A 19,809-nucleotide genomic window follows, 5' to 3' on the forward strand; every position below is an offset into this window, starting at 1 on the left:
AGAAACATAGCAAATATAAATGAGTGCTTGGTGTGACAAAAGTTTTGGAACTAAATAGCTTCGGTATTGATACAAACAGATGAGTTTTTATCAGGGTTAATGTATAAACAGACAGCCAGACTGGTGTAATTCGCTACTATAATATGCTCTATTAAGTGTTTAGAAGCTGCAGTTCATGCAAAATGTAGCTGTCAAGACTGTCAAGTGTACCTTTAGGATGTCCTAAAACACTGGTCTTGAGTGAACTACATCAGATTCCAACTTGCTCCTCCTAAGCTCAATTCAAATTTCTGGTTTTGGTTTCCAAAGCCACAAATGAGTTGGAGCTTGGCTATCTGAAAGACTACATCCTTTCCATATGACCCTGCCCAAAATTTGAGATCCTCAGAGGAGGCTCTGTCAACATCCGGTGAAGTTTTAGGTTCATACTAACTGGGCTTTCTCTGTGGCAGCACCCTGACTGTGGTAAATCCCTTCCCAAAACATTAGGCTGGCTTCATCTCTTTTGAGCTTCTGGTGGTCAGCCAAAACAGCCCTCAATGTTTGAAATTTCTGTTTAAGCTATTTTTAATTGTATTTTAAGACTGCTTTAGAATGTTTTTAAAGAGAATTTGAATGATTTTATCTTTGCACCATTTTAATTTTTTTCATTTGTTCACTGCCTTACGGTAGCAGCCTTTGTGTACTGGGAGGGAATATAACAATTTCTTGGAAAAATCAAGAGCATACATTTTGTTTGGGAATGATATATACTACAGATGATAAAATAATGCAGTATTTAGCAAACACACACACAATTCTAATTTCAATCTCCTTTTAATGTTTTTTTTTTCATTTAAAGTGCTCTGTAAGTTTCATCTAAAATGGAAACGCCTACATTTAAGAGAACAAAATAGTGGTGCTGTGTATAACAGCATGTAATACATTCTATCCAACCCACAGGAGAGGGGCCTCCATTGATTTTGATAAATGCTGGCTTCACTGGGCTCTCTCATTCTCAGATAACAACATTAGGAATTATTGTCTCATATTTCTTTTTGCCCCTTTTTCTAACTTTCCTCATCTGTTATCTATTTTAAATGAAAGTTTGAGCAGGATTGTTTTGTTTGATACTGATTGATTACATGAAAGCAAATTTTGGAAGACCTTTTTGGCTGAAAATTGGGGTATAATTTACTTTCAATCTGTTAAATAATATAACACATAACAAAAAACTATCCATTAGAATACATATTATAAAACAATACCCCCCATCCCTCTTTCTCTCTCTATATATATATCTTGCTGCAATGAAGCAATAGCTAATAGTATTATATTGAAAGCTGTAGTTGATGGAATTTGGGGTAGTGCAAAGAACTTTCCCCTGTCTTGCTTTTTAAATGAAGATGGGAAGAAGGAAACTAAGGAAAGCAATGAAATTTTGATTCCCAGGAGCATCTGTTTAGATTTTTCTAGCTCACAAATGAGCAAAATGTAAAGATAAAGCATCTTAAAATTATCCTTATGAACTTATCAAAATATGAATGGCATTTAGTTCAAGTGAAAAAATCATGGCAATAATAATATTCTGTTTTGTTTTAACATTCCTGTAATGCATACTCTAAGCAGCAGTGGTAACATCTTAAAGATCTGCAAAGTTGTCAGCATAAAATCTTGTGTCTAGGTCTACTTATAGGTATATTTTGAAACAACCAATTTTTAGAAAGTTTATACATACCTATTGTGCTAGTCTTTTGCTCCACAATAGTTCTTGGTGGTCGGAAGTAACTGTTGTTTTCTGGAGGAACCTGGACATGGGAAACAGATAATAAGGACAAAAAAATAGACAAGTGGACTTGTAGAATCCATTAAGCTTGAAACAGCAGCCTGCTTTAAGACAGTTAAATATTAATAAGCCACATGATGCGTTAGTAGAAATATCAAAATAATATGGAAGATCATGCAGTATTGCTGAAGGGAATCCATTTTACTTATGAGATCCTTGCAATGAAGTGGTGCAAGCAGGCATTCATGACGAAACAGGACAGACACCAAGAAAAATATGAAAACACAGAAAACTGTGTCACTTCAGTTTACCAAATGAACACTCCTAAACTGCGCCTGTATTGGAAGGGAGGAAAAAAAAGAGGAAACACAGACAGACCGATGAGGTCACTATATGATCACTGATCCATGCACAGGCTCTATCACGGTACACTTGTGATATTCAGTTTCTAATAATCTTTTTCTACACCCAAGTTCTTTGTAGGTCCAAGAAGAAATGGAAACAATATACCCTTCTGAAAAGAAGAAAGGGTCGCTGGTAACAGAACACCATCCACTGTAAAAAATAAAATGGATGTTCCAATTCTTCACATGTGCTTCCTAAATTGCCCTAACACTTTACAGTCAGAATAGCATACATTACAATGGATGACATACTGTCTTTCACAAAGGAGTAAGAAAAATAGGATGCCTCAAGTTAAGTAACGGAGGAAATAATGATTAGTACTTATTATTTTTTTCCTGCACAGTTAATAGCCACTGAAAATATCATTTATGCTCAGATATGGAATATAAGTACTGGACCCCAATCCAATTATTTCAAAAGGCGTTTTGATTCATATATTAAAGAACCATTTTAATGTACCTACCACCAAATTACTCAGTGCTGTTTTTTTTTCAAAAAGGAAAAAAGTCTTAAAGGACAACTAAGCCAAAGCTGATCTCTTTTTAAATGAGGAAACTAACTATATTCATCTATACAGTCCTGAAAAGAAACCAATTCAAAAATCAACAATTGAGTACATTGAGTGGAAATTGTGGAAAAAGAAAAAGAAAAATATATATACATGCACTTGCTTTTTTCCCCCCCAAGCATTCTTGGAAGTAACATGTTTTTGTCATTGCATTTTAATGATTAGTGAAATAATTTACTTTGAACAAAATCCAGAACAAGGGATTAGATGTCCTTAAAGACATTTGGTTCCTGTTTGGAATGCATAGTAATGTTGAATGAAGTAAAGTTTAAAAACCTGTTGCCATGAGCCAAAAATACTGGATGTGAAAGCCAATGATTTAGGGGAGACAGGGGAAGAAGTGATTTGTTCCCCTGATCTGCGTCTTCGACGCCCAGTACCCACACCACTGGTGTAATGCAGCCAGGTACCAATACACTCTGGGCTAGACACACTCAGGGGGCTCTCTTCCTGGAAGTGAGAAAGGGGGCAAAAAAACAGCAAAGCATGCAACGTTAGATTCATAGCCAAATGGTAAGAAAATATATACAGTTTTGTTTGCACCCTTTTCTAAATAGTGATACCAGTGTTTAATAGCAATGAATAACATTTTCCATAATACAAACTACACATCACAACACAGTACTCAACTACTGTTTTCACTAGACATACTTCCATATAGTACTATAATTTTACAAACTACACTAAAGTTCATGCATGTGCAGTTTTTCTCCTTAACTCTGCACTCTTCTTCACCCTTCATGCAGCTAGACAACTAAATGTAAATTATCTAACTGAATACCGGCAATATTAAAAAGGATTTCTCATTAAAGACGAAGTCTCTAAACTTTTTTGAATCCAACACACCAGTAAAATTTAGTCTTTTCCTGCATCCAGATATCACAACTATCCTCTGCTCAATTACTGTGTCTCATTTCTTAAATTCTATAATCAACCAAAAGAATCAAACCAAGAATCAATCATGTGATAACATTTCAATCTACTATTTGAAAACCACCAAAATTATCATTGATAGGTATCTGTCGCCAAGAGCAAGAAGAACAGAAGCAACCAAATCAGAAATGAGCTGAAGAAAAGTTATGTTCAAGAACAGTCTTAATGTTTTAAAATTATTTGATTTAACATTTTTTAGCATTTAAATATTTACCTCTCTCCAAAGAGAAATTTCAGTTTGAGCCAGAAGGAATCTGATAACATCCCTTCAACATTTTAACTACTCTGAATTCCTTGCAGACTGGATTGGGGTAATTAATGGATCAGAGGTTTCCCAGTAAGTAATTTATAATAATTTATGATTTCTAGATATCCCCATCTTTTACATTTCTAACCAATGAAACAGGAATATTACTGATATAGAACTGCTAACACCATCGCAAAATCTCAGAATTCTTAGGTAGAAGTAAAAAAGTTCAAAGGATAAAGGAAATACTACATAAGCATGTTGCATCCTGGAACAAGAAACAAACCTTTTCAGAATACTTGTCTATCACCTTATTCAAAAATTGTTGGACCTAAATTCAACTAAGAATTCCAACTACAGTACATCCACTGGATAAGTTTGCACTTAGGTAAATAGCACTGAGTCTATCTACTAGCAATTGAGCTTAGGCTTGTGTTTCTGGGTTTAAATTTTAAATTTGTACACATTATACACATTAAATCAATATATTATCTCCAATTAATATTTGTTCTTCCCATGGGAAGTATGGAGCAAAAAAAAATCACAACATAAGAAAGCCATAATTATAGCTTCTCTGAACTGGCAATAGAAAGTCAGAGACTAATGCAGAACATTGCTGACCCTTTCATGGCCTGGCATGAGTCAAGAGAAGTCTTCCCTTAGGTTCATCTATGTTAGCCTGCCTCACAAGGCCAAAAAGTGTAGACAAGATGACAGAGAGGACTGGAATAATTGGCTACAACAGTGGTTCTCAACCTGTGGGTCCCCAGATGTTTTGACCTTCAACTACCAGAAATCCTAACAGCTGGTAAACTGGTTGGGATTTTGGGAGTTGTAGGCCAAAACACCTCGGGACCCACAGATTGAGAACCATTGGGCTACAATAGAGCAATGGTCAAGCCCAAATGTCAGCTGGCCAAAGTCATACCACTATCTTGTATGTGTGTCTATCCAACTTTGCTTGGCACAAAGTAAAAAACATAACAAAACAAAAAACAGGAAACCTAGATTCAAAGTTCTGCAGAATTATATTATGTAATATTTTTCCTCTTCTAATATTAAATAATAACAGTAGACAATTTACTGGTACATTTCATCCAAGATTCAAATGTTTCACAATAAATGAAGTACTTGGGCTTTTAGATGTTTGGTTGTGCACAGTAGACAGAAATTCCACTTTTAAAACTCTAGGAAGTTTTATAGAATTGATGATATTTTGCAAGGTCTCTGTTTCAACCAAAACCTCAAAAAATATCATGTCAACCAGATATGTGCAAACATATGAATCCACCTAAAGTAGTTTTTGTTTGCATTTTATTTTAGTCTTTACTCTAATTTTTAAAAGTCAAGTAGTATAGAAATTTTATCAATGATATCACATTGTCCAAATGCCCTGGAATATTTTATTGTAGTATTTGTCTTACCAAGGGAAAAATATATGTAAGGGATGAGATATAAAACTTGACATACTGCCATTTGTAATTTTTTTCTGTATCTTGGAAGATTGTAAAAAAAAAAAGGGGCCAAAAGACTCTAGTCATCTGCTTCAGAAGTGAGACATTGGGGAAGATTCAGTCAGAATATATAAATCAGAATATCTATATTTATGATTTGAGAAAAAACTATGGCTTGTTATAATTTCTTATCTTTCAGCATTTATCTATTGTTGTTATACTTTCTTATCTTCAGCATGTATCACTACAAATGGTTACACTAAGTAAAAATGAAAGCAAATAAAAATATAACATGATCGCAAAAGAAAAAATATATAAGTGTTTCATTTCTTGTACATTACATCTCATAAAACTGTGTATGCAAGCAATGTAGGTTAGTTATGAAAGATCGAACTCTACTAGAACTTACTAACATATTAATGATTATTAATTTACAGAAGTGTTTGGAGCAGTGTTAAAGCCCTAGGAGCACTGCTACTACATACTTTACCATGCATTTGGGTGGATTCTTTTTATCACAGATGAAACACAGTAAAACTTACTTCCACTGAACCAATTTTCCTGGATCTTGGAAGTGGTGACTTTCTGTGTATATGAATTGGATCTGAAACCATTGGCTTGAAAAGCATTATAGATCGATCTGGTTCATCCCTTTTGTGGTGGGTATGCAATTCTTCATCGCTGTCATTTCTAAGGGAGGATTTCCTTGAACCATCATTCTATAAGAAAGGAGAAAAATCATGTGGCACATAAAAACGGAATGTATCATTTTTAACAATATTAGGGACTGTGCCCTTATTATCCTCCACACAATGGGATCTTTGAACAGTAGAAGCTGTTTTGAAAATTAATGAGTATATGTGTTACAGAAGTCTTTCACGTATACCTCACAACCTCTAAGGATGCCAGCCATAGATGTGGGCAAAACGTCAGGAGACAATGCTCCTAGAACATGGCCATACAGCCCGGAAAACACACAACAACCCTAAGGTGTATATGTTTCAGTGAAACCTCAGAAATAAAAGAATGAAGAGTACATACAACAATTACCACTTGATCAAAATGTATTAATTCTACATCCAATGTTATATTATATTATATTACTCCTACACTCATTTTTACAAATGCAGCTTTACATATTAAGTTGTATATATGTTTGAAAACATTTAATTATTTAATATAACATGATACCTAGGATATCATAATGCTACATAAAACCTCATTATCTTATTCCAGTTAACTATCACTCCATGCACTTATTAGAGTGGCTTCTTTAGATATTATATTACAGCAATTTTTGAAATTTCGATAGAGTAACAAGTATTTCCCAAATAACACTGCCTTAAAAAAAGGCAAATATTTGCCTTTATAAACTGCCAGAAGTTGTTGTTAGAAAATATAAATAAAAGGTCAGAGCTTGACTATTTTTCTGGACTATTGCTTCTAGAATCTCTCACAGCAAACATGGTAATTGACTGTACTAGCTGGGGGATTCTGGGAGCTATAGCGCCAAAAGGGAGAAATGTTTCTAAGCTTTAGAAAAACTACAATTACATGAGGCAGTCAACTGCTATGAGATGATATACAAAATTACACTTAAATTTATTGTATGTAAGAAACATTTCTAGCGGTATTTACCTCTCGTGAGGCAGGTCTATATCCAAAACCTGATGGCAAATTTTTATCTTCTTCACAACCTTTAGCTCCAGGACTAAAGTGTAATTCCACATGAAAACGTTCTTCTGAAGAAGGCTCCTAACAGGAATGACAAGATAGTTCAAGCTCAGTCTTTTATTTCTGAGTATATATTAAGCTGATACAGTGATATGTGGACTTTTGAAAAGGTATTAGCAATTTTCCTATTTGTGTATTATTTTCTTACCTTGTTTGGATCTTCATACAGCATGATAACAATCTGGGTCATGTAATTGAGTTCACTAACCACATTGAGATAATCCATAGCTCGTTTCCACTGTTCATCTTTCGACGCCTTAGATCAAAAGAGCATCATATGTTTAACATTTATACACATTTAACTCTTAGGTTGCACTCAGATATATATGCACGGGGAGTTAGTTCCATTAACACACCTACCATTAAATAAATATTTTGAATAATGATGCATTGGTAAATCACAAAAAGATAACATTTTCTAGGTCAAGTCATAGAAAAAACCCAAATTATACAAAATTGAGCTACAGTTAGCAAAAACCATGGTTCTTCAAAACGCCTAAGAATTAACACAAAATATTCTCCCATACAATTTGTGGTAATAAAAATTTACGAAGTTCACTTTCAGTGGAATATTTTGAATTTGCAAAAGAAGACTATTGTTTATAAAAATTCAACTGAAAACAATCTGAAGAAGGTAACACTTACATCACATAAAGAACCATAACGAAGAGTTGATAACAAGGAATGAACGTGACTCTCACTGGTGAAGTACAGACGAGTTCGGACGTGCCGTTCAGGAGACATAACTCCACTAGAATACCTAAAAAGAAAATAAAGAATAAACAAATGAAGGTACATCTAATATATAAGCACATAGTAAACCAAACGGCTTTATACCATTATTAAGCCTAAACATTGTAAATCTCAATAAAGTCTGGTAAGAGCTGGGCACAGAATATCTGGATACTGGACAAATAAATTTCTGGCAATTTTCGGAAGGCTATGTTGAGCAACAAAAAGATAAAACAGTTTTAAATTCTCTTTTGCATCCCTCCCCCACTGCTGTTTATAACTATTTTGTTTTTGTTGTTGTTGTTGTTGTTGTTGTTGTGTGCCTTCAAGGTACTTTTAACTTATGGCAAACCTGAGTCAAACCTATCATGGGGTTTTCTTGGAAATATTTGTTCAGAATGAGCTTGCCTTTGCCTTTCCCTAAAGCAGAGATAAAATAATTTGCACAAGTTCACCCAATGGGTTCCATAGATGAGTGGGGATTCAAACTCTGGTATTCAAAGACATAGTCAAATACTCAAACCATTGTGAATTTTTGAATTATGTTTATCAGAATATTTTAGGACATGCTAGATTTGGTTTTTGCCTATAGCTATCTCAACATCTGAACTTGCCACACCTAATGCTTAAAAATGAGTCACAATAAAATAAATCTATCCTCAATTCTCACTATAGGAAGGTGTAGCAGTTTCTGCACTTATTGTTGCTCCCTCATCTAGTAGGGATGGGATGGCGTAGACCAGATCTGCAGAATCTATGGTCCTCTAGGTGTTTTAAACATCTGCTCCCAGACCTTCTGACCACTGGCCAAGCTGGTTAGGACTTCTGGGGATTGGAGTCCCAAACACTTGGGAGGGTCACAGGTCGTACAGGTCTGCCAGCCACCTATCCCAAAGCATGACAGGCAGATTACATTGTATGGGTTAATTTATTTCCTTCTGTTGTAAAGAAAAGAAACTAATCCAGGATGAACTTTCTCTGTTTTTCAAGATCTCCATCTCTCTATTCTATCATCCTGTGAAGGAGAACATGTTTTAGTATGTCTGCCTGACATCTTAATTCTTTTAGTATAGATTAGAAAGGACCTTATTGTCCCTTTCTAATCTCCTGTTGAGTATTCTAAACTTATTTTCTACCTGCATTTGGTTTTTAAAATTCATCCTTTTAAGATGAACACTTCTGTCTTTGCTAGAGTAAAGGATCTATGAAGCCTTGCTTTCCACACATTCCCTCTAAAATACTGCTCATGTAATTCAGTGAGTTTCCTAAAAAAACCACAAATAAACAGATGAACAAAAAGAAAAAAAGCCACGCATGCATTTTAAAACACTTACAATAGTTTTAAAATAGCAAGAGATCTGGGGTTGAAAGGCTAAAGAAAAATGTGGACGTATGGTGATTCATGAACAGTATGAGCCCATAAAATGCCTTCAATGCTTACATGTTTGCAGATGTTATTCCCCAGTGCCTTAACCTATATTTTTTTACATTCTGGCCATTTTGTAAGTGTCCTTGGATTAAGTCTATCATAATTTTACTGCATATTTAGCTGTAGTGCAATCAAAAATTACCAATATCAAATTCTCCAAGTAAAAAGAAACTTACAATGGATGGAGCTTATTAACGGTGTCATCATCTTGAGTCCTCTGAAGATCAGACCGGATTTTCCTTAATAGTGGATTGCAGTAACCTTTAGCAATCTCTAGTTTTTCAGCTTCAGTAATACCATATTCCTTGATAAAAAGAAAACAAACTATATTTAATACCAGAAATTACTTGTCAATTCGGCAAAGGTGTTTTGGGTTGCTTTTTTTTGTGAGACAGTTATGTTAGTTTGTTTCAATATAGAAAGGAGGAAAAGAATTTAAAAAAATGAATTTTCTGGCTAAGACTAACTAATGTATTTTAGTATGAGGTTTGTGAGTTACTATCTACTTCTTCAGAGACAATGATGTAGCACAAGTCTCAGGAATATATGTAGTAGATCACATATGCAACTGTACAATTATATTTGAAACTTGAATACTGTAATCTATCAACACCTAAGGGAGTGCTTTAATCTCAAAAATTCTCATATTAAATAATCTGGCTAGTTCTGACAGTGCATGATTCTATTTCCACTGTCCATTCCCTTCTTTTTACTGTCCTCACTTCAGGATTAAGGCATCACCACTTGCTCTATTTCTATCACAATGCTTATTACATTTACACATGTGTACCAACTAAACACAACAGTGGTATCAGAAGATGTGAATTAATCAATTTTTATAAAATAAAAACCCTAAGTAGGAATACCGTTACAAAAATTAAATCACACAGCTAACTGAGCAGTGAAAAGATGTAAACTGGGTGAAATGGAATGTCTGAAAATGAATGATTAAGGAAGAAATATAAAAATACTGAATTGGTACAGAGAATCTACTACTACATAATGTGGTATTGTTCCACTACACAGGTGCATTTTAATGGTGTTAAAACAATTAAGAGAGCATAAGGCTATAAACGGCTATTAGTTAAAATATAGACATACAATACAGTCAGCTCTCCACATTTGTGGGTTTCACTTTTGTAGATTTGATTGTTCATGGATTTGATTAATAGGTTCTCTTTTGGAATCGCTCTGTCCTCCAATGCAACTCTACAGTCAACTTCCACTGGAAATTGACCACAGAGTTGTGCTGGAAGTCCTGGAGACAACATTCCTTTAGACATTTGTAAGTCGCCTACACTTCCAGTGGAAACTGGCCATAGAGTCAAGCTGCAAGACCTAGAGAGGTGTTTTTGTAGATTTTTTAAAAAAGTTTTTTTTTAATTTACATTTTTTCACATTCACAAGGATCCAGCAAACATGTAGGGTTAAATGTAATCCTATATCTAGTAGTTATAATACTGTTCAATATAATGGATTTTTAAGGATCAAAAGCATTACACTTCTGAACTCATGATTGGCAAACAATGGCAGAAGAAACTATGGCCCTCACTTCCTGTTTCTGGGCTTCCTCAAACACATGAGACTCGTCACTATGGGAAACATGTTACATAAACTGTAGTTCTTCTAAAGTGCAATTATTTTGAATATTATTCACATATATTGTATGAGTCAAACATTAATTTCTATTAATGTTCTACCAATTTCAATTATTTACATCTCTGGCTTTTGAAGGGAATGAGAAGTTGATACATTCAATGATCATCCTAGGAAGGATGTGCCAGCTAATCAAAGCAAGAGACCAAAAATACTAAATGGTTTTATCCTTTGGTCCCTTATCTCCCTCTTTCATTTTTGCAGCATAGCCTTGCTTGGTGAATTCATTAAAAGCACTAGAATTCAAGTTTAAAAGTTAGAACCCCCAACGCACAATTTTTTAAAAAGCGCAGCCCAGTTGGAAGTGGATTGCTCCTTTAGTCTTCCTAGAATGATCATATATATTAAATATGAATCTTGCATTCTCAGGAAGGCTAGAGGAGCAATTCACAATCATTGGGATATATGTAAGCTTAAGGGTGAGTAGCTGCTTGAGTATTGTACTGTATCTGCAAATCATCCAAAGTTTATCTGACCTGATTTAAATATATTTACTTTATAATGCCTTAAGAATGTTGATAGCTTATCCCATCCAGCTTTGCATATGTCTCCAAGGAAAATGGCACTCTGTACTTGTTATAGTCGCTACTGATTTAAGTTGGAAACATTCAGATATCCTTGAATGAAAAGAAACTAAAATGCCTCTGTGTGATTAAATGCTCTTGTTCTGCCAATATAGATTTTTACAGCCCTTCTGACATCCAATGAATGTGAATTCTTTCTAATTATAGAATCATAGAATCGTAGAGTTGGAAGAGACCTCACGGGCCATCCAGTCCAACCCCCTGCAAGAAGCAGGAAAATCTCATTCAAAGCACCCCCGACAGATGGCCATCCAGTCTCTGCTTAAAAGCCTCCAAAGAAGGAGCATCCACCACACTCCGGGGGAGAGAGTTCCACTGCCGAGCAGCCCTCACAGTGAGGAAGTTCTTCCTGATGTTCAGGTGGAATCTCCTTTCCTGTAGTTTGAAGCCATTGTTCCGCGTCTTAGTCTGCAGGGCGGCAGAAAACAAGCTTGCTCCCTCCTCCCTATGACTTCCCCTCACATATTTGTACATGGCTATCATGTCTCCTCTCAACCTTCTCTTCTGCAGGCTAAACATACCCACCTCTTTAAGCCGCTCTTCATAGAGCGTGTTCTCCAGACACTTTTAGTCGCCCTCCTCTGGACGCTTTCCAGCTTGTCAACATCTCCCTTCAACTGCGGTGCCCAGAATTGGACACAATATTCCAGGTGTGGCCTGACCAAGGCAAAATAGAGGGGTAGCATGACTTCCCTGGATCTAGACGCTATACCCCTATTTATGCAAGCCAAAATCCCATTGGCTTTTTTCGCCGCCGCATCACATTGTAGGCTCATGTTTAACTTGTTGTCCACGAGGACTCCAAGGTCTTTTTCACATACTGCTGACGAGCCAGGCGTCTCCCATTCTGTATGTTTGAATTTCATTTTTTCTGCCTAAGTGAAGTATCTTGCATTTGTCCCTGTTGAACTTCATTTTGTTAGTTTCGGCCCATCTCTCTAATCTGTCAAGATCGTTTTGAATTCTACTCCTGTCTTCTGGAGTGTTAGCTATCTCTTCCAGTTTGGTGTCTGCAAACTTGATGATCGTGCCTTCTAACCCTTCGTCTAAGTCGTTAATAAAGATGTTGAACAGAACCGGGCCCAGGACAGAACCTGTGGCACTCTACTCGTGACTTCTTTCCAAGATGAAGATGATGCATTGGTGAGCACCCTTTGGGTTTGTTCGCTTAACCAATTACAGATCCACCTAATTGTAGTTTTTGCCTAGCCCACATTTGACTAACTTGTTTGCCAGAAGGTCATGGGGGACCTTGTCAAAGACCTTACTGAAATCCAGATAGGCTACATTCACGGCATTCCCCGCATCTAGCCAGCTTGTAACTTTTTTAAAAAAAGAGAGATCAGATTAGTCTGTCATGATTTGTTTTTGGTAAATTCATGTTGACTATTAGCAATGACCGCATTTGTTTCTAAGTGATTGCAGACCACTTCCTTAACAATATTTTCCAGAATCTTCCCTGGTATCGATGTGAGGCTAACTGGACGGTAATTGTTTGGGTCGTCCTTTTTTCCCTTCTTGAAGATAGGGACCACATTTGCCCTCCTCCAATCTGCTGGGACTTCTGTTCTCCAAGAACTCTAAAAAATGATTGCTAGTGGTTCTGAAATAACTTCCGCTAGTTCCTTCTTGATCTGGCCCTGGATACTTAAATTCATTTAGATCAGCCAGGTATTCCTGGATGACTTCTTTCCCTATTTGGGGTTGGATTTCCCCCAATCCTTCATCCACTCCATGTTGCTGAGGTTGAGGCTGGCTTTTTTTTGTGAGAAGACTGAGGCAAAGAAGGCATTAAAAAGTTCTGCCTTTTCCCTATCCCCTGTCAGAATTTCCCCATCTTCTCCTCGCAGAGGCCCTATCTCCTCCTTCCTTTTCCTACCGATGTAAGCAAAAAGCCCTTTTTATTTGTTTTTAATATCTCTGGCAAGCCTGAGCTCATTTTGCGCTTTAGCCTTGCGAACCTTTTCTCTACAGGAGTTGGCTATTTGTTTGATTTCTTCTTTGGTGATTTCTCCCCTTTTCCACTTCTTGTGCATGTCTCTTTTGAATCTTAGACCGGTTAGAAGTTCTTTGGACATCCATTCTGGCTTCTTTGCACTTGTCTTGTTTTTATTCTTTGTTGGCACTGCTTGCATTTGTGCCTTGAGTATTTCACTTTTGAAAAACTCCCATCCATCCTTGATTTCCTTGTCTTTTAATATTGGCGTCCATGGAATGCTGCTCAGTATTTCCTTCATTTTTTGGAAGTCAGCTCTCCTAAATTCCAGAATGTGGGTTTGACTTGTCTTCGTTTCGGCCTTCCTTTGTATCGCAAACTGCAGGAGCACATGGTCGCTTGCCCCAATGATCCGACCACTTTAACTGCATTGATCTGGTCCTTCGCATTTGTTAGGATGAGATCAAGAGTAGCTGATCCCCTTGTTGCCTCTTCTATCTTCTGGACCATAAAATTGTCTGCAAGGCAAGTGAGGAATATGTTGGACTTTGTACTCTTGGCCGAGTTTGTTTTCCAGCAGATATCAGGATAGTTGAAATCACCTATGACTACTATATCTCTTCTTTGTGACTGTTTGGTCAGCTGCTGACAGAAGGTTTCATTAAATTCTTCATCCTGGTTCAGAGGTCTGTAGTAGACACCCACGATGAGATCATTTTGAGTCCCGGTTCCCTTGATTCTTATCCAGATGCTTTCAAGCTGGTTTCCCGGATTGCCGTCTTGCATCTCTTCCACAATGTAAATATTTTTGACATATAGGGCTACTCCCCCTCCTTTCCCCTTTGTTCTGTTTCTGTGAAAGAGGTTATAGCCTTCAATGGCTACATTCCAGTGATGGGATTCATTCCACCATGTTTCAGTGATGCCTATGACATCATAAGTGTGGTGTTGTGCTAAAAGTTGGAGTTCGTCTTGTTTATTCCCCATGCTCTTTGCAATGGTGTAAAGACATGTAAGCCCCTGGGACCTTCCCCTGAGCTGTTCCTTTGGGATTATTGTGTTCTTGGTAATTGGTCCTTGTGTTTGTGCAACCCTCCATGTAGCCTTATGGCGATTCTCTGTGGTTGTGGGTAAAATATTGTTCGCAAGGCTATCGTCTCCCTCCCCCGGCTGACCTAGTTTAAAGCGCGTCTGATGAAGTTTGCTAGTCTGTTTTCCTACTTGTGTGAGATGTATCCCATCCCTTGCCAGTAGTCCTTCCTCCTCAAAAAGCAGGCCATGGTCGAGGAAGCCAAAGCGTTCCTCCTGACACCATTTTCTGAGCCAGTTATTGACCTGTACTATTTTTCTGGCCCTTGCAGGGCCAAATTGTACATCGGGGAGAAGGAATGAAAAGACCACATGTACATTACTTTGTTTTAGCTTTGTTCCAAGAGCTCGAAAGTCATTTGTGATCTTTTGAAAGGTAAGCCTAGCAGTATCATTGGTTCCTACGTGAATCAACATGAGTGGGGGAGGGTGATGGGACTTTAGGAGCCTGGTGAGCCTGAGTGACATGGTGTATTTTTGCCCCTGGGAGGCAAATGTTTCTCGAGCCATCCCATCCTGTCTGGAAATGATGGCTGTCGTTCCTCTAAGGACGGAGTCGCCTACTACCAAGACCTGCTTCCTTTGAGGATTGACAGGGTCTCTTTTGTGCAAGATAGTGTGTAGGTCCGCTGAAAAGTGTTCCTGTTGAAGTGGACTGTGTAGGTGTAAAGTGTTGTCCTCCTCCTCGACATCCCCAGTGCATGACATCCTCAACATCCCCAGTATATGTTGAGTTCAGACAAAATGGTGGCAATTTCAATGTTAGAACTATTCAGAAACTTGGTATTTTGGAAGGAATTATGGATTTCAATTTATCTTTTATCAAACCCGCATAGATTCACATTTACTAACAACAAATAGTATTTATCCCCTGAAAAGTGTTCTGCCTACTTTTATTTGCTGTAGGAAGTACCTGCTTCTTATTCTTTCCTTTCATTAAAACCTTCTCCTGGGCTTTTCTCAAATAATAGCTTTCTCTTGAAATGAGTATTTGCATTTGGACATCCTCCCAATGCTTCTGTAGTTAGTCACTGTTCTATTTTACATAATGTTCTTTATGTCAGCGGGGATGATGGGTAGCAGAGTGAAAACCCAAAAATTCACCATCCCGGTTCACCTCCTTCTCTCCAGACTGTTTCCCCGTGTGGAAAACAGCACTGGATAAACTCACTCCAGTAGAAGGGTTCAGTTGGTAGTCCAACGGCAAACAACTTTATTTACATGATCTATTTACAGATACAGCAAATCAGTCCTTTCTCCTCCATGAGTGCTTGCCGAAAGCACCCATGCACACACACACAGCACATTGCTCATCGCTGTTCTCCGCTCTACACAGGAAACCTTACTCCCTCGCATTCCACAGGAACCAAGATAGTACGTCCCGGTCAAAACACACTTGACCCCATTGGTCCTGTGATACATCAATCATAGCAGACTCTCATTAACTCCATAATTGCTGAATCCAGATTGATTTTAACATTTCACAATACACAATACCCTGACAATTCCCCTCCGAAATGTTCAAATCAATTCTCTACATATACTTTAACACTCTACACATTTGATCAATCTCTCTTGAACTTCCACAAGATAAAAACATGTATACATACAGTCTTTTTCAATCACATGTAAATTGTTTTGATCACAATACATCAACTCTCTTCTTGCATCTTTATTAACACAATCGATGCCAGAACCATAACCTAATACACTGATGCTTCACTTCATTAATCAATAGTTTTCCCAACCTCTGAAAACTTAATTCATTGTGCCACATAGATTCATTTGATGCTGCCAGACTATATTACAATCACTGCTGGCTTAACCATGGATTTCAATTTCTCTTAAAATCCAATTTCTTAAAACCAATTCATTACATAATCAAACTTCACCCAAAAAACTCTAGAGAGTTCTTTCTCTCACTCTTTTTTACATCTTTATTTTTCATCACAATTATTCACAAAACTGATTTAACTCGCTCTGAACATATATACATATTTCAATTTCCGTTCAGACTAATAAACAGGCACAATGTTTTTGCATCTCTTGCGCTTTGGCAACACCCGTGCCAATTGACAAGTTGGAGACCACTGATCAACTGATTCAATCTCAGTCTCAAGAAGTGATATATCTTCACTTTTTTCTGTCACCTGCTCTTCACTCTCAAGCTTAGGTGATTTTTTTCCCTTTACCCCCTCTCTTCTGACTCTTCTGGGGAGTCTGTACTTCCCCATGTTTCACTGGAGTAACCATCTCCTCCTTAATGGTTCGTTGCATATCCTTTTCAACAACAGAACCCCCTCCACCTGAAGCTTTCTGTACCTCCGCTTCCTTGGTGGAATTGTTATTAAACAACATCTCTTTGTTCAAATGCAACCTGTCCCAGCCTTCATCCTTCTCAAAGAATGCCCTCTTTAGCCTCCCAAGACCACTGTGAAATTTAAGCTTGTCTTGGTAGTCTTGGTAGTAGCCTAAGAACTGCATCCTCCTCCACTTAGGCTCACCCTTTTTCCTTTGGTTGGCTGGAACTAATACATTAGCATTTTGACCATATACTTTTAGATATCCTATATTTGGGGGTTTTTTGTACATTCTCCGAAATGGGATGTCATCCAATTCCTCATCCCATAACCTGTTTAAAATGTAATTACTTGTGTGTGAACACTCTGGCCAATTTTTAGTTGAGCTTTTGGAATCTCTAATTAAACACTCATTCATGTGAAGAATTTGCTTCATCCTATTTTGAGCCACACCTTCTTCATTTGACTTATTTGATTTTACATTTTTAAAACCTATATTCCTTTCACTCAACATTTTCTTCATCTCTTCATTACACACATTAACTCCTTTGTCAAAAACTATTTGACCTACATGCTGTTCATAGACCCTTTGAACCATGTCTATCCAATTAGACACCTTTACAACAGCTTCCTTCAAATCCTTAAGGAAGTAAATATATCCAAATCTCGTGTGTCTATCTACTAACAGCAAAGTAAATTGAGAACCTCCCTGGCTTTTTACATCAGATTCTGTTACATATAGATGGACCATTTCAAACATTTCCTGGGTCTTAATTCCAGATCCTTTTGGATGCTCTTTTGATTCAATTCCCATCTCTGAACAAACTGCACAGTCTAATAAATTTTCACATTTCTCACACTCAAAATATGTGCATATTTCTAAAGTTTTTCTGAGCACCTCTACACGTGCATGACCCATCGCTCTGTGAAGATGATGGATACACCTGTCATGCATAATTTTCTGTTTCACACAATAGACTTGTGCCCCATCTGGAAAGTTATTTTTGTCAAACATCATATACATTTTGTTCCTTTTTACACCTTTTGCGACTACTCGTCCATCTCTCTGTATATAGCAATAGATTCCGCTAAAAATGACTCTATATCCGTTCTCAGTTAAGGTAGCCACACTTAACAAATTAGAACTCAATTCTGGGATGTAGAGTACATTTTCCCAATCCACATTCAAGCAAGGGATGAACACAGTGCCACATTTGTTGAACTTCCTCTCAGTTCCATCAGCCAAAGTCACTGCTGTTCCAGACACATCCCTTCTGTTTTTCAAAAGTTTAAGATTTGTAACAACATGGTGTGTACAACCTGAGTCCAAATACCACTTGTTCTTTTCGGTGATCCTTCCATTCACCGCAGCCATAAACACTTGGGGCTTAGTTGTTGTTGACAAATTCTTAGCCCCTCTGTTCCCACGAGAACTTCTTGCCTTGTTGTTTGGGCAACTCCTGGCAAAATGCCCCGGCCTGTTGCAGACAAAACACTGCCGTGTTTTGACCTGATGTACTGCAATCTCCTCACGATTCCCAGGAACACCATCAGGACCAAAGCTGGCCACTTGCGCCCCCTCCTGGTCGCACTGCGCCATCGTCTGCTTCTGGGCTTGTTCAAATGCCCTCCGGTCCACTTCTTCTTGGATTCTCCCACACACTGAATCCAAAGTTAAATCCTGGACTCTCACATTCTGGAAAGAATGTACCAGAAAGTCCCAGTCCTCAGACAAGCTGCACAGCACCAGGTAACACTTCTGTGCTTCAGAATATTGTAGGCCTCTTTCCTCAGCTCCAATCAATAATTGCTTTATATTGTCCAAATGTTTTCTGACATCTTGGCCCTGAACAAGTTTTGCTGAAAACAGCCTCTTAGTCCAAATCATTTGAGACATGCAAGTCTCTCTCTGATGGACATTTCTTAAAGCTTGCCAAATCTCCTCAGGAGTGTCCTTATTTCTCACATGGACAAGTTGGTTTGGTTGGAGGCACAGTATCAAATATGCTTTGGCTTTCCTTCTGTGCTCAGCATTTTGATCTGAACCATCGAGTGTATTATGCAAATCCTGTGCTTCGAGTAAAGACCGCATCATTACAGACCACGATGCATAATTTTCATCAGATAGCTTTTCCATGCTGGAAATAAAGCTTTTCCCAGCCATCTCAGCCATCAAGATTCAACACCCCAAGCTCCCGATGAATCAGCTGCCTCCGTGACCCTCGGTCCCCGAGATTAAGCCGTACTGCCACTTACTCAAGTGCAGACTCAGGCGGTCACAATCTTCTCCTGCAGCTTCACTGGAGCTCTCTTTCGGGTCCCCTCCGTCTCTGGAATCCCTCTCACAGCCGCACAGTTGCTGAAAGCTCACCAGCCATCAGCATCTCCATCTACTGTGCAGCGGAAGTGTGCTGGGCCCATAACCCAATGTCAGCGGGGATGATGGGTAGCAGAGTGAAAACCCAAAAATTCACCATCCCGGTTCACCTCCTTCTCTCCAGACTGTTTCCCCGTGTAGAAAACAGCACTGGATAAACTCACTCCAGTAGATGAGGGTTCAGTTGGTAGTCCAACGGCAAACAACTTTATTTACATGATCTATTTACAGATAGAGCAAATCAGTCCTTTCTCCTCCATGAGTGCTTGCCGAAAGCACCCATGCACACACACACAGCACATTGCTCATCGCTGTTCTCCGCTCTACACAGGAAACCTTACTCCCTCGCATTCCACAGGAACCAAGATAGTACGTCCCGGTCAAAACACACTTGACCCCATTGGTCCTGTGATACATCAATCATAGCAGACTCTCATTAACTCCATAATTGCTGAATCCAGATTGATTTTAACATTTCACAATACACAATACCCTGACACTTTATACTGACAAGCATTCTGAATTCAAAATGCCCTGAACCTGTAATAAAGTTGCCCTGGCAAACATTGTGCTAAAACTTCATGACACCTTGTTAAAGGT

At 37.9% G+C, this 19,809-nt stretch overlaps 1 protein-coding gene across 23 annotated transcripts in view; it reads right to left on the minus strand.

Annotated features, from left to right (window-relative positions):
* The window catches only part of ppip5k2 (diphosphoinositol pentakisphosphate kinase 2), an 85,903-nt gene that overhangs the window by 13,250 nt on the left and 52,844 nt on the right, over positions 1-19,809 (minus strand). For 9 of the 23 annotated variants that reach the window (XM_016994832.2, XM_016994831.2, XM_016994837.2 and 6 more), the window contains exons 21-28: positions 9,444-9,571; positions 7,752-7,866; positions 7,255-7,362; positions 7,011-7,127; positions 5,915-6,091; positions 3,015-3,188; positions 2,077-2,100; positions 1,718-1,787 (exon numbers count right to left, since the gene is read on the minus strand). In XM_016994832.2, coding sequence (XP_016850321.1) covers positions 1,718-1,787; positions 2,077-2,100; positions 3,015-3,188; positions 5,915-6,091; positions 7,011-7,127; positions 7,255-7,362; positions 7,752-7,866; positions 9,444-9,571 — 913 coding nt within the window. The remainder of the gene's footprint in view (positions 1-1,717; positions 1,788-2,076; positions 2,101-3,014; positions 3,189-5,914; positions 6,092-7,010; positions 7,128-7,254; positions 7,363-7,751; positions 7,867-9,443; positions 9,572-19,809) is intronic. The other 14 variants (XM_008113982.3, XM_008113981.3, XM_008113979.3 and 11 more) reach the window with 3 other exon arrangements.

The sequence above is a fragment of the Anolis carolinensis genome, chromosome 2 (genome assembly GCF_035594765.1).
Source record: "Anolis carolinensis isolate JA03-04 chromosome 2, rAnoCar3.1.pri, whole genome shotgun sequence".
Taxonomy (NCBI): domain Eukaryota; kingdom Metazoa; phylum Chordata; class Lepidosauria; order Squamata; family Dactyloidae; genus Anolis; species Anolis carolinensis.